This window comes from Leucopleurus acutus (assembly GCF_964270905.1).
Source record: "Leucopleurus acutus genome assembly, chromosome: 9".
In the NCBI taxonomy this organism is placed as follows: Eukaryota; Metazoa; Chordata; class Mammalia; order Artiodactyla; family Delphinidae; genus Leucopleurus; species Leucopleurus acutus.
The window spans coordinates 106,154,249-106,169,557 of NC_139144.1; the positions used below are offsets into that span (position 1 = coordinate 106,154,249).

Sequence of the window (15,309 nt, forward strand, 5' to 3'; positions counted from 1 at the left end):
TCATAGAAGTAGAAGATTAGGTTAAGTTCATGCCACGTTGGCATCATGGACTGGGGGTAGGACATCCACACAATCAGGCTGTGTCTAGCCCGTCAGGTAAAGGAGACAAAGAAGAGAAACCAGTTCTGACCCTGGGGCAACAGGAACACGCTAACAAGGCAACTGTTTTTTGTAGCGCCTCTCAGGTTTCCTAAGGAAACACCGCTATGGTCTGGGACAGTAAACATATCCACTGCCAGCATTACTTTTCCTTGAAGTCTCCTGATTACTATTAGAAATTCTTGTGAATCCTACCCCCACCCTCCAAATCAAATTCGAGAAATGTTGATACTTCCGGAAGATGTTCAGGGTTTTTTTAACCTTCTGGCATAAAGCCAGAAACCCTGATGTGGAAGATGCCACACAATATGGTATTTCACACTGCCTAAGCCTGTAGGGTCTCTTGGCCGTGAGAGAATTTGCTATTTAGAGCACAAACTTCCTCTCAATCTCTGCTCACCCGCAGACAGTACAAAAGACCATAGACTTTCTCTACTGTTTTTCAAGGACATCTTAATAATACGACCTTGCTCAACAAGATGTGGGTTTTCAGTCGGCGAGGAGCCTGCCTCCTCTTTAGATGGTGAGACCCATGTGGCAAACGGGGTATAAATATATTACATCAGCAAGATAAAACAACGTCGTATTTTTTCATGAGTGGTTTTGATGGTTTGTTTTCCCATGAAAGGAAAGTTAGAAACTAGAAGAAATTATTTTATGAAAATTTCATCACTTTCATTTTCATAAAAGATCTTATGTCGTAAGTTTTCAGAACCACTCTGGTGGCTGGGAAACATAAAAGTACCCTTAACAACACGCACATCCTTGCACACACGATAAACAACTCATATCTCCGAGCCCTTACTACGCATGCCAGCACCTTCTGGTCACCGCACACACGAACCCGCTTTAAATTAGCAGCTGTGGTGTCAGGAGCCTCAGGGAGGACAGGGGATAGAGATCAGAGTATTATCAGGTGACAAGCGGGTGCAGAGAGTGACCAGCTGGCGAGGCCTCACTGGGGAAGTTTTGGAATGGGCCACGCCTGCGTCAGGGTCTGGGGACTAAGATGTTCAACCACCCGACGCCAGGCCCGCGGCTGCCAATTGCTGGAAACGGCCCTCCCGCCGCCGTCCGGTCCGAACCTGCGCAGGGAGCCGCCCGCCCGAGGTCCGGGGCGCTCTCGGCCAGCCCCGTCCGTCAGCCTGTGCCCCACTCCCCGGCCCCGTCCGTCGGTCAGTCCCCCAGCCTGTGGACACAGCCCCGCAGCGCCGTGCATCGGTCCGCCGTCGGGCATTCCCCGCATTCCCGTCCATCGGTCCCCCAGCCCGTCGTCCCCTCCCAGCTCCGCCCTTCGGTGTGTCCGTCCCCTCCCCCACAGCCCCGTCCGTCAGTCCGTCCCCGTCCGGCCCCCCCCCCACCCCCGTCCGGCTCCCCCCGTCTGGCCCCCGGCGCCGTCAGTCCGCCGTCCGTCCGCGCTCCCAAGTCAGTGCGCCGGACGCAGGGCTGCGGTGGCGTGTGATGACGTCATATGGGTCGCCCGCCCCCGATTGGTCGCGGCCGCCTCACCAGACCGCGAGCGGACGGGCGCGCGGGAGGGGCGGGGCGCGCGGTGGCCACGCCCCCTGGCGCTTGGGGCGGGCGGCGGGCCGCGGCGGGGTCACGTGACCCGGGGCCCCGCCGCCCGCCTTATAAGCTGCGCGGCGAGCTGAGCGCCGCGGGCTCAACTCCAGGCGATTTGGGCCGTGACGCTCCTCGGCGATCTTCTCCCTCGGCGAGCCCGCGGGCGGGCGCCCCTCAGCCAGGTACGCGAGGCGCAGCGAGGGGACCCAGGCCGGTGGCGGCGGGGGTGGGGTCCCGGTGTCGGGCCGGGTGGTGATGTCGGGGTGCCGGCGCCTCCATTCCCTGCAGCCGCCCCTCGAGACGGCCTTCCACTGGGATCCTCGGCACCGACCCTCGGGGCTGGGCGCACGCTCTGACCCCAGCCCGAGTCCCGGAGCGGGGGGCTGCACCCCCGACCCCAGGTGGGCTCTGCCAGTGATCCTGTCAGTTCGGAGGACCCCAGCACCTTGTCCTGGGCGGCCTGCCTCCAGGCTAGCCTGGCTGGGTCTGCCTCCTGCAGACGGACGGGGTCTGAAAAACTTCTGGACTGGACGGGCCAGAACTTCGGGGCTTATGCAGAGGGGCACTGCGGCGGGCGCTCAACGCTCAGGTGTACCTAATCCGGCTGCCGCTGAAAACAGGCTGTGCAGCTCCCAGGCGGGGTGTGTGGGCAGGGTCTTTGCAGCCCTCCCCCGCGGTACCTGCCCGTGGGCTCCCCTGAGCGGCTGACTCCGAGGGCCTTGGGGGTTTCCCTGGACGTACCGGCGATGAAGGCGAGCAGAGCCCTCCCTCTGACCGGGCCTCCCTGGACCTGCCATGTCCTTTGGAAGTGAACTTGATCGGGATTCCACCTCCACACCCCCTTTTCCTTCTAGGAAAGCCTGTCACACTGGTGGCTGATGCCCAGACTGGACGACCACCCCTGGAGCGGTCCCTGCGCTAAGGGCGCGAAGCACAGAAGCCACCTGAGGGCCAGTGCCAGAGGGCTGGAGGCCAAAGTGGGAGAAATGATCACCTCCTCAGTGTCAGGCCCCTCTCCGCTGGTGGCCCACAGTGCCCGGGGCGCTGACCCGGCTCACGGGCCCGGGAGCGCTGCTGTGGGAGGCCATGGCAGCAGCGGCCACATCACCAGCTGGCATCACCACCTGGTGCAAAGGAGCCTGGTGCTGTTCTCAGTGGGCGTGGTCCTGGCCCTGGTGCTGAACCTGCTGCAGGTCCAAAGGAACGTCACCCTGTTCCCTGAGGAGGTCATCGCCACCATCTTCTCCTCCGCCTGGTGGGTTCCCCCGTGCTGTGGGACAGCAGCTGGTGAGTAGAAACTGAAGATGTTTGGTTAAGAACGATTTTCAGCCTCTGAGAACCGTTCGTTTGAAAATCGAACCATCCGCAGAGGGGAAGTGTGCATCTCCAGTGATTGTATTTAGAGAAGGAGGCGGGGGGAGAGGATGGTGATCCGCAATGCCAGTCTCTGGAGGCTGGAAGAAGCCCAGCGATTGGGGACCAGGTGGGGAGATGATTGGCTGTTTCACGCTTGTGCCAGGCTGACCGAGGTCCTTCCCTCTTACTGATCCGGCCCTGAGGACAGTGTTGGGGGAGCCCGCAGCTGTCATCCCGAGCGAGCTGTGCAATTGGCCGCTGGCAGAACTGGTGAGCGAGGGAACTGCAGTGCGATTGGCTGCCCCAGCGAACATGCTACAGCGCTGGGTAACTGAAAACAAACCGTCACGTGGGCCGAGTGGGCAGAACTGCTGCCCGAGCGGCCTCCCACACTTCCTTTTTCGGGATGCCCGTGAACGTGCCAAAGCCAGGCCTTCCCCCTAAAACGTTGGGCTCCACAGATGAAGGAAAACAAATCCCCTGTTCAGAGTTCATACTGCAGTACACCTGGCCAGCCACAAAACATGACCCAGGGTTAGCAGTCTAAATTGTGGACAGGCGGACTGTCTTTTTTGAGTAGAATTTCTTGGTCATTTGGCTGGTTTTATAAACTTGCTGAATTGGTCTCAGCTCAGGTCACAGTACTTCTCTGGTCACACAGCATTCACTGATTAGCAAACATTTGTCAGATGCTTTCTGTAGCACCAGCTCTCCCAGCTGTTGGCAGTACAGAGTGAGCGGACTGCCCCTGTCAAGCATCCTGGTCTGGCGGGCAGAACAAGCGTGTACCTAAATGACCACGGTGCTACAGGAGGGATGCCCTCCTGTCTGCTTCGTAGCTCATGTTTATGGACTGCTTACCTTGCAGTTTTATATGTTTTGCTTCCTTTCGTCCTTACAAAAGGACTCTGCCGTAGCTCCATTTTACAGACGTGGAAGCTGAATTACAGAAGGTTAAGCAACCGTGCCCAAGGGGACGCAGCTGAGTGACAGGCCCACTGTTCTTAACTCTGCCTACTCCCCCCTGGAGTCTGGGTGTATCCCCTGCGCTGTGGAAACACGTTGCCTTCTCAGCACGAGGCTGGAGTGGAGAGCTGTGTTCCGGCCGGGACGTGTTACAGGAGGGATGCTGTGGTTACCAAGCGGTGGGGAGAGTGTTCTCATTTTTGTTCTTGGAAAGATAGGCTCCTGCTTTGTTTTCCTAAACCCTTTCAGGATATGGCTATACACACTGGTGCCGTGGCCTCAAGGCCCTCGTGGCAGCTCCCCTCCCCACTGTACGAAGGAACAACACTGATGCAAGCTGGAGGCCCCTGTGTAGGCGCAGAAGTAGTTTGCTTATGGATGATTAACCCCTGGCTCCATTCCTTCTGTGCTTCAAACCAAAGAACTGCGATTTTATTTTAAATTTTTCGAAACAGTGATTTTTGTTTGTTTGTACTCGAGGAGAACAAAAATGTAAACTTAGTTTTAATTCAAATCTTACACTGTAGCTGATAAATCTTCTAGGAGAGGGAGTGGTTTGAAATATGTTAACAACTGCCACGCAGAGATCACGTCATTTTCAGCCGGTTCTCTAACGCCGCTGCCTTGTCTTTCTTCAACAGCTGTCGTCGGCTTGCTTTACCCCTGCATTGACAGTCGCCTTGGAGAGCCACACAAGTTTAAGAGGGAGTGGGCCAGTGTGATGCGCTGTGTCGCAGTTTTTGTTGGTATCAATCACGCCAGTGCTGTATCCTTCAGTGGGTGTGCTGTGCAGAGCAGCTTCTTACGCTACACGTTGAAAGTTTCGTTACTTTTAATGAGTACATATCACGTCACGAGTCACTTGAACCATCTTCTTCCGAGTATGTTATTTCAAAGCACGTTGCTCAGTTTGCTCTCAGCAACTTTCATAATGGTTCCTGGAGTCCTTTCAGTTCATTTCGGGAAAGTTCACACCAGGAACACAGTGGACGTCTTCATTCAGTCCTTTCTCAGGCAGCATCTGTTGGATCCTCAGAGTTCACCTCGTGAATGCCCTTTACATTTCTACCTTACATCCTTCCACCGTGAAGACCTGGTTCCTGTGGCCCAGTGAGAAGTGGCGAGAGCATCACTCTTCTTGGCGGATCCTTCCAGAGGTGGAGGAGAAGCCTGTCTGCTTCTCTGTCCCTCCCTGGCATGAGCATGCAGGATGCAGGGCCCAGGGCCAGTCAGAAGTGTGGCCTCGGGAATAGGGTTCTTAGCGGAGGCTAACTTCAGGATCAGGTGCTGGCGTCCACGGGTGGACGCACAAGACATGCTGCGTGTCTGTACACGGTGCGTTCTTCAGGAAGACGGGCCGTGGTTTCCCAGGTCTCAAAAGATTTATGGTTTCTTTAGCACAACTAGATTATATTTTTGGAGAAAGTTAATTTTAGAGCTACTGCTTCTCAAATCTGCCCTAGCCTGATTTTAATGATAAGAATGTCAGAAAAGGGTATTATAAGAGGTCTGGGCTCTCACAAACTTGTTTCGTCCGCAGTTGGAAAGCAGTGTTGTGACGGAAGCCAGTCGTGCCTCCACCAGCTGCGACCGTGTCGTGTTGGGTGCCATCCTGGGGAGGTGTCTTCCTGCAGACGTGGAGCGAAGACTGGGCTTGCTCAGCTCAACCTACTAATAAAAACGAGAAGTAAAAGGGGAACTATAGATGACTTACTAGCCAAGTATGCTGTTGGTTGAAATACCAGCAGAATTTTATACGTAGCTTTCAGGAAGTTTACTTGTAAAGTCAAGTTTTCAACCCAGGGATCCCAGAGAAGTTCCAGGTCATCTCGGTCACGGTAACCTTGTATCCAACAGATGCTCTCTGCAGCTCACCTGGCAGCTCCTATGGACGAAGGATTATGTGGTGCACACGTAATTGTAGGCCCTGGGGCTTTTCTGGGTTTGACCATATTAAAAATCGTTGCGCTTTTCCTTAACTCTGCATCGCCAGAAATTGGATTTTGCCAATAACGTTCAGCTCTCCTTGACGTTAGCAGCCCTGTCTTTGGGCCTTTGGTGGACATTTGACCGTTCAAGAAGTGGCCTTGGGCTTGGGATCACCATCGCCTTCCTCGCCACTGTGATCACTCAGCTGCTGGTGTACAATGGTGTCTATCAGTAAGCATGCGCTCTCAAATATCACCTCCGTCCGGAAGCTGTTACTTAACTTTTTTAAAAAATACCTTCTAAGCTAAGATGTCATGTTTTTTCTGTAATTACATAGCATAAACTTAGACATGAAATTCTCAAAAACGCTGCTTATTGTTGATTGATGTGTTAAAAATGCACCATGCGTAATTTAATGTAAAGGAAAACCCAGCAGTGGCGGTGAGCGTGGATGTCACATGCTGACGCTGCTGGTGCGCCGTGTGCCTGCCCCGCCTGCGCCGGGGAGCCGGCTGCCCAGGGGCTCACGTCTCCTTCTCTCCAGGTACACGTCCCCGGACTTTCTGTACATCCGCTCCTGGCTCCCGTGCATCTTCTTCTCGGGAGGTGTGACCGTGGGAAACATAGGACGACAGCTAGCCATGGTATGTACAGTTGTCACCTGGGTGCCCAACCGTGGTTTCCAGCTTCATAGGCTGAGTGTACATGATATGTTATGGTTGCTGTTGATAAATATCTAGTTGAGACTCGCAACAATTATTCAGAAAAGCGTATTTAAAAAAACTAGGTACAATACCCAGGTTACTCTTTGCTAGATGATAAAGATTCAGGGAATCGTAAGCTCACAACGCACACTAAAAGGAACTAGAGTTCCACTCACGTTACAGATGAACTGCAGCTCCTGTGATAACTGGCAGAGAAAAGTTACTGAATGGCTAAATGAATGATTTATAATGAGTTTCCTCCCCGCCTTCACGCAGGTACAGATGATGCTATGCTAGGGAAAGGACCCCAGGCCAGGCCCATGAGAGTGTGGACCAGGCTGGGAGGGGGCTCAGCTTCCCTGGGTAGGCGGACTCCAGCCTGGACCCTGTCTAATAACTAAAGAGAGAGAAACGGGACCCCCGCACAGAGCCACTTCCCGAGAGCCAGAAAGACAAACGAAGTCAGGATGACTTAGCAGTTATTTCCGGGAGTTAATGGTCGACACTTGAGCGCTTTGATGAAATGTGGACATTTAACTGTCATTTTGAATAGACCTTGACTCGAGGCTTAAATAAAATGAACTAAAAAAAAAGAAACTAGAATCTTGTAAGGGCCATTTCTCTCAGAGACACTCTGGGGCTTTCTCAGAAACTGACTTGGTTCCTCAGATGGTGTTTTTAGAAACAAGCCGTTTATTCGCGCCAGCTGACGGTGGCTTGGGAGGGCCAGACTGAAGGCTGCGTGGCTGTTTCATAAAAATGGAAGTAATTTCAAAAAGGTAGAATTTGTAATGTGTTCCACCGGCTCCTGAGCCCAAATCCTTGCCTCCCGCCCTTTTGTGACTCTGTGTGGATCTGCTTTTGCCAAAACGAACAGACTCAATTGAAAAGCCTTTCTTTCTCGACCCCTCATGAGCATCAGAGGACCTGGCTCTTCTCACACTCACGGCGGCCACAGTCTCGTGGTGCCCCTGTGCTGCTCCCTGGAGCCCCTTCCGGTTCAGAGTAGAACGAGGCCGCTTTATGATCCCGTACTGCTTTGGGATTTTTATTTTCAGTGCCATTTAGCTGAGGAGTCCTAACAGGGCTTTTGAGATAAGTTGTCTTCAACCCCCGTGACTCTTCGTGGAGTTAAAACTGACAGCATTCAGCCAGTTGGTTATAACTTCGGGAGGCTGGGCTGATGCTGCCATGCATTTATGATGAAGGTTTTTAAACAGCTTTAGTCTTTTTTTTCTTTTTTTTTTTTTTTTGCGGTACGCGGGTCTCTCACTGCTGTGGCCTCTCCCGTTGCGGAGCACGGGCTCCGGATGCGCAGGCTCAGCGGCCACGGCTCATGGGCCCAGCTGCTCCGTGGCATGTGGGATCTTCCTGCACCAGGGCACGAACCCGTGTCCCCTGCATCGGCAGGCGGACTCTCAACCACTGCGCCACCAGGGAAGCCCAAGGGTCTTTTTTGATAGAGGTAGACACTACACATCATGCACAAGCTCCTAACACCTAGAAATGGTTGAAGGTAACTTATTTTACAAGAGTGGCACAATCACACCTTTGGTCACGACGCTGAATGAAGGTGGGTTTATCAGCGATCATTCCATCCTTGTCGTAGGCATTTTCGTTTTTGAAAAGATGAAAGTTTTAAACCTAACTTCAGATAGCTGGCATAATTGTAATTCTCCCCACTTAAGCTTTTTCTTCTTTTTCACTCTTTAAAGTTGGGGAAAAACTTGTATTTGGATGTTACTGTTGTGTCTTGATACTGGAGGAGGGTGATGAACATCCCAGGTCATCAAAGGGAAACGACCCTCCCGGGTCTCTGAGCCCAGCGCTCCTGCCGTATTTTCATCCATGAAAATGTGAACCCTTACGCCTGGATCCCAGCTGAAGGGGAACGGCAGGCCCTTTCCAGCCGGAGGAGCAGTCACAGCTGGCTTTACCGACCCCCCCTCTGGCTGCTGCGTCCAGCGTGGGTCCTCGGAACAGATGTGGTAGCGGGCGCCCGCTGCCGGCTGCTCCAAGGGAGAAAAGAGCTAAGTCCCTTTTCTCCAGGTTTCCAAACCCAGCGGAGGGCACGGTCGGTGTGAATGAAGGCAAAACGATCGCACATCACTTCACAGCTGTGTTTCTGCCAGAAGTCAGGCGAGCCAATGAGGGAGACTTACTCCTATGAGTTGCTTGAGGCCTGAGACTGAGGAACCAGGTTTAAGTAGTTTTAAAGGATCGGTCAGTCGGATTGGCAAAGGCGTGCGGCACTTGCTCCCAGGGTAGGGAACAGGACAGGGGGTGTGTAAAGGAACGCAAGTGGCGATTTCTGAGAAGGAGAACTGCAGGTAGTTTGGGTTTTTTTCTCTTCTGCGTTTTTTAAATTTACAATGAAAACATTACAGTTGACCTTTGAAGAGCACGTGGATTGGGGCACCAGCCCTCCAAGAAGTTGAAAATCTGAATGTAACGTAGAGTCAGCCCTCTGCTTCCGTGGATTTAACCAACCGCAGACCACGCAGCGCTGTAGCATTTACCATTGAAAAAAATCCGCATGTAAGTGGAACCGTGCTATTCAAACCCGTGTTGTTCAAGGGCCAGCTGCACTTGTAGAAGCAGAAGCACTAAGGTGTGTACAGGAGCTTGTGACAGGTCTCTCAGCGGACGGATGTGTGTCAGGAGGTGGGCAGACCTGCTGCTGTGCCCTGTTGAGATCGTTTTCGTGGAGGTCACGGCAGGACTCTGGTCCCTCTGCCTCTGTGCTGTCTGTTTACTGGGAGCAAAGCCTTGGCCTTGGGTTGCGGATGACAAGGCAGCGGATCAGTCCCCCCAGAGCTCCCAGACTCTCATCCCTACCCCAGCAGCCCCTCCCTGGGTCTGTCCAGACTGGTCTCTGCCTTTTTGTTTCTCTCTTCTTCCATCCTTCAAAGTATCTGTAAACGAATCTACCCTGAAAGCAGTAGAGAATCTTAATAAAAAGTCCGCCTTTGTCCAGCAGGAATTGCGTAGCCTTCACATCCAGTTCTGCTGACTCTTGAACCTTTCAACCTCCTCTTGGCAAATCCTCTGTCCACTTCGGCTTGAACGGAGGATGCTGCCTTTCTTGCCACCCCCGCGGGCTGGCAGGCGGCCTTTCTAAAGCATGCTGCTGCAGCAGTAAAAGATAAGTGCGTGAAGCCAAGACTGTATTTTTCATGAGAGGAGAATTGGAAGTGTAGGAAATTAAATGTGCTTCAGATTATATCAGAGCTGAAGAATGAAAACTCCATTTATACTAAGCTTTGTTTTAGAAAACTGTGGCTCCCCACGACATTGAGTGTCCCTGCCCAACTGTAGTTCTTCCCAGGACCTTTTGTTGCGTGGGCTTTCCCCACCAAGCAGCAACAGGTGGACGTGGCGGGCTGGAGCGAGGACACTGCAGGAAAAGCATCTGCAGGTGTGGCTGCTACCCTCCTCCACCTGCCTGGCCACTGCAGTTGCAGATCCCAGTCACCTGGAGAAGGTCCCGTGGGCCTGGGCTGCGGGGACCCTAGCACGTAAGCCAGGGCCACTGAGGCTCGTGCATCCGTAACACACTGGGATGTGTGCCCTGCTGTTGTGTATTTGTGTCCAAGAATTGTTAACCTCATGTTTACTCTCTTTGCGGAGTCTTGAAAGTTTAGGCTGGGACAGACTGGCACCTTGCTAGAATCTTTCTCACCCAAAAAAGTCTTTAAAAAGAGCAAGTTAAGCATTTTCTTTTTAAAGAAGGAGTTAAAATACTTAAGCCAAGTCTTTATTTTCTTTCTTCAAAGAAAGGGAAAAACTTAACAGCTTATTTGTGAAAGTGAGCTTACTCTTTGTTAAGAGTCTGAAAACTCATTTCCATCCTTAAAACCCAGGAAATGGCTCAGTGCCTTAGAAATGGGATTGGTCAGCACCGCCCATTTCTTTTCCTCTGGCGGTGCCGCTGGGCCCTTAGACAGAAGATGGATCTGAGGTGGTATTTTAGGGGCAGCGTTTAAGAGTGAATTCTTGGTTTAAAACTTCACCAAGTAAGGCGTTTATGGTGGGACGTGATTTGAGTGAAGAAGATGAAGGTCTGAAGGTGGAGACCTTAGGTGGGCACTGGTCAACACTGTGACCAGAGCTGCCTGAGTCCAGTGCGACGTGGCTGTGTTCCCTCTGAGGGTGACCGTCCCAGCGCCTCTGCACCCCTCCCCCTCGCACCTTCTCAGTTCCCACTGCCCTTAAAAGAAATATGGTTACCATCAAGGGCAGCCATGCCCCAAACCTACAGGTTGGCTTTGTTTGAGTGTTAAATGGTCCGAGTGGCTTTTTCTTTGTGTGTCAGCCTGCATGTTTAAAAGTGGGTCCGTAGCATCATTTTATAGAATCTGTATCTGTTGCTGGTTGTAGCTTAGTCTTTTCTCAAAAAAACTAAGGCTTCCAGCTGCCACGGCGAAGAGCGTGGCCCTGCTTCCTGGGGCCCAGGCCCCGGACACCTGGTTACAGGTGCACTTCCCTGGCACGTGGAATTCAGTTTGCCTTTCCTGTTTGCCATCCAGCGGCTGCTGGTAGTAATAACAACATTAATTAGCACTTCTGTTGCACTCAAGGTGTTGTGCTAAACAGTTTCACTGTCAGCTGAGTCCTGTAACAGCAGTCTGGAGGTAGGGACTCTTGTCAGCCCACTTTAGAGACGGGGAAATACAAACTCAGGAGGCTGACCACCTGCCTGAGTGGGTGCAGCGCAGGGCTGGAGCTGGGCGCCTCGGGAGCGCGCGGAGCTGCCCTTGCACACCGCTCCCCACTCCACTTGGCCGGCCGGCTGCTAAGCCAGAGGTTAGAACGTGTGCTGGGGCTCTGGCTCCGTGGCAGGAGGCGTGGCGGTCTCTCCTCATGCAGCCCCGTGACCTCAGGAAGGTCATCTGGTCTTGGATCTCTCCTCCAGTGGAACATCTGTCCTCTGCTGAGGACCGACCAGGCCGGGCCTGGACAGCGGTGACAAGTGCAGGGTTCACCTCCCTGAACTTCTGTACAGGTCAGTGAGGAAGCGTGTGTAGAAACGGCTCCTGAGCTGTTACACCCTCCACCTCGCGTGAGAGGGACGGGCCCTGTTTTCTGGGTGAAACAGTGGCTCCTAGCCCTCCTAGCCCTGGACAGGGAGAGGACCGCGGTGGGGTTGTTGGAGCTTGTCTGCTGCTCCGCATTTCTCGTCTCCATCATCTTATCCGACTCAAAGGAATTTTTTATCTTTCACTTTTTAGGATCGGCTTAATTGCTAATTAAAATATGTATACATTGGGCTTCCCTGGTGGCGCAGTGGTTGAGAGTCTGCCTGCCGATGCAGGGGACACGGGTTCGTGCCCTGGTCCGGGAAGATCCCACATGCCGCGGAGCGGCTGGGCCCGTGGGCCATGGCCGCTGAGCCTGCGCGTCCGGAGCCTGTGCTCTGCAACGGGAGAGGCCACAGCAGTGAGAGGCCCGCGTACTGCAAAAAACTAATAATAATAAAATAAAATATGTATACATTTAGTGCTGATTTCCTCTCGCTCCTTTTTCTCTTTTTACATGTAGGGTGTTCCTGAAAAGCCACATAGCGATTGACTCTTCAAACCCACTGACCCTGAAGAATGGCAAGATTTGGGAGAAAATCTGGGATACTGGATTGTGACAAAGATTATCTTTTTTCCTCAATAATCTTTTTAGATTGGGCTGACTGTACAAGTGACTCCTGGAAAACAGTTCACCTGTTTTAGAGCAGCAGACTGGGAAGATGACCACTTGTGTTGAGATGTCACCTTGCCTGATGGCATTCACGCCTGGGTCTGCTCAGGAGGCCCCAAGTGCAGGCCAGCCGGCTGCAGGGTCCCGAGGATTCGGTTTCATGTGTCATTAAAAGCAAGTTGCCATATTTCCAAGCCTTGAACTAAAGCCTAACTACCAGCTCTGGTTTTGTATCAGCGCCCAGGGGAGAGCTCGATGGTGCTTACAAAGATGAAGTGTGATAAAATAGGAATATTACTTATCCAAAAGATTTCTAAAATAGGGTTGTGTAAAAAAAGAGAAAGGCAGGGGCGGCGAGCTTAGGGTGGCAGTGCCGGGCGCCCCGTCCCGCAGCTGCGCACGTGTCCCAGCGTACGGCTGTGCTTTTCATTCCTCCGTGGAGTCGCATGTAGACAATCTTACCGAGAGCAGAAGGCAATGAGAGGTCATCGTTCTGCACTGTGATGTGCTGGAATGTCCACCTCAGTATTTATGCAGTTTATCCAGAATCCGTAATCGTCTAGGAGGGGCACCTGCCTGCCGTGTGTCTCAGTCTTAGGGAGCCAAAACCGTGTGTTTCTTTGATACTCCAGAACAGAGATGACCGTTTTTTTCCCACAGCCCTATGGGATTTGCAATCTGTGATTGCCTTGTAAAAAGAAGAGTGCGTATGTCACTGTATTAAACATTTGGTGTTTCTAAATACTCAAAGACGTGGTGAGCACAATGTATTCATTTAATGGCATAGACCATGTTTGTTAGACCCAGTTTGCAAGTACTGGGTCTTCAACTTCAAGTGCAATGTATATGAAAACCAACCTGAGCCTTGTATCCTCTTAAATATTTATTTTTTTAACGTATGAGGTGTTACAGAGGGTTCTCCATTTCAGTGCTGCATGGGGGCAAGATTCAGCAACAGCCCCTCTCAGTTGTGCAGTTACTTCGTTGCTGTGCTCTCCACTGAGCCGGTCCTTTGAAATACTCCAGTTTTGTGCGTTTAGTAAACTTGTAATTTTTACTCACAAATTTACCTTTTTGTATTTTGCAATTTAAATGTTTTGGTTGTTTTACACTCTGTGAACATGGCTGGATGAAAAGACTCCTTCCCCCTGAGCAGCTGGCGGTCAGAGCCACTGCCAGCAGCCGTGGGCTGTGCTCTCAGCTCCCCTCACGTGATGGTCCTCGTTGCAGTTGGGTTTTGTTTTGAGGAAAATATCCTGGAGTAAATTTTAGGTTACTGTAGCTAATTTGTTTTAGAGGAATTTTGCTTAAAAGAAAATAGGATCATTCTGAACTTTGCAATGACCCCCTTGCACATTTTTCTGAAATCAAACAGCTATGTGAAAAGAGTTTTCAATGAGGCTATCAGCATTTTATGAAAAACCAGAAGTTATTAGATGAGAGCAGGCATTGAATCTTTCAAATATACTTGATCATGCACAGTGACTATTTTTTTCTCTTAAACTGGAAATAAATCTATACCTGTTAGAAACAATGTAGCCAAAAGATGTGAATCTGAAGAATTTTGTTGCCGATACTTTATAGCGAGTGTATGAACCAAAGCCATCTGAGTCTGTAGAATGTAAACTAGTGTGAACACGCTTTGCACTACGCCAGGTTTGAACATTAGTGGGATCCACATTCACACCAAGTTTTCAGCATTGTGTTCTTTTGCATTCATTTTTTACTTTTATTAAAGGTTCAAAACCAGCCATCGTATTTATGGGTTTTTCTTTAAAAAGGCGGGGGATTCTCTCTGTAGGATATTCAGATTTGGAATGGAAGAATATTTTCAAAATGTACTAAGTACATCGTAAAATGTACTAAGTTCCAACACAACCTCTTGGGAGACTTCGCTTTCCTCCTGGTGGAAAGTGACATTAGTTCAGCCCAGTTGAACCTCCTCCTGCCCCCCCACTGGCCCTGGGGGGTGGGCGTCTCCTTGGGCCTTGTTCTGCCCTCTCCCAGGAATGCTACCCGCTCTCTGGGAGAGGGGGCCCTTTCTCCCTGTACTAGAATGGGGGGGAGGCCTGGACACCCAGAAAACAGAGCCCAGGGAAAGGGAAGAGCATCCAGCCCAAGTAACAGCCAGCATGTCCAGGGGCCGCGAGTGGCAGGCCACACGCAGAGGAGCAGCGCCCTGCCCGAGGTCCACTTCCCCCGGTCCCTGCCGGATGCAGAGCCGCCCCGGGTGACGAAGCTGTCAGGGCCCCGCCGCACACACTGCCCTCCGCACACGTCCCCTGAATGCCTGCTCTGCCAGCGCCGGGTGCTGGGCTGGACGAGAGTCAGAACCGGCCTCAGAGGCTCTCCTCCCAGGGCCCCAGGGCCAGGCCGGGGGAGGCGGGTGTGAAGGGCACCACCGAGACAGCGAAGAGTGGGTGCTGTTTGATTCTTTAATTAGAGAAGTAACAACTGTGCGCAGTTTGGCACCCAGAGCAGCCCGAGAAGCCATCCTGCACGACCCGCACCGTCCCAAAGGTGAACCAGGGCCCGGCGCTGCGGGAGATGCCCTGGAATTGCCCTCTCCCCCGAGCGATGTTGGCAGGGAAGCTTGAAAAGAGAACAGGCTTCTGGGAAGGGAGGCAGGGCTGGAGCTGAGCTGCGGTCCTTGGTTCCGCTGACTCTTCCCCGAAAGCAGAGGGACAAGAGGACGCCTGTCCCACCCTCCCCCACGAACCCACCCCCGCCCGCCCCGGCAACTATGCGACGCAGCTTTGCAAAAGTTATTTTCAGTCGTGAAATAGCGTTGCAATGGCAGTAGAGAAAGCCCTCCCCTTGTTATACTCAACCCGATACATTTATAATACAGTCCAGACCCGTAAGTTTCTCCTGCATGGAACACAGAGCTGTTCATGTCCGGAAAACTGAGAGCTGCTACATTTCCCTCACCACAGAGACTGGAAGACTTTGCCTGAGATTGATCCAGTTCATGAGGCTCTAACAGGGTAATGCCTGCTCT

General features: G+C 52.2%; 1 protein-coding gene across 4 annotated transcripts; it reads left to right on the plus strand.

Annotated features, from left to right (window-relative positions):
* Window positions 1–1,764: 1,764 nt before the first annotated feature.
* Window positions 1,765–14,067, plus strand: INSIG1 (insulin induced gene 1). 4 transcript variants are annotated; one of them, XM_082846723.1, is made up of 6 exons: window positions 1,765–1,844; window positions 2,517–2,949; window positions 4,626–4,750; window positions 5,978–6,144; window positions 6,458–6,557; window positions 12,159–14,067. In XM_082846723.1, the coding sequence occupies exons 2-6, from the start codon at window positions 2,541–2,543 to the stop codon at window positions 12,186–12,188; spliced, it is 831 nt and encodes a 276-aa protein (XP_082702849.1). In that variant the 5' UTR covers window positions 1,765–1,844; window positions 2,517–2,540; the 3' UTR covers window positions 12,189–14,067. The 4 variants fall into 4 exon arrangements, 3 of the variants coding, with proteins under 3 accessions (XP_082702849.1, XP_082702850.1, XP_082702848.1); XM_082846724.1 differs by having other exon boundaries at window positions 5,978–6,134; XR_014326461.1 differs by lacking the exons at window positions 6,458–6,557; window positions 12,159–14,067 and having other exon boundaries at window positions 4,626–5,830; window positions 5,978–6,092.
* The last annotated feature ends 1,242 nt before the right edge of the window (window positions 14,068–15,309 follow it).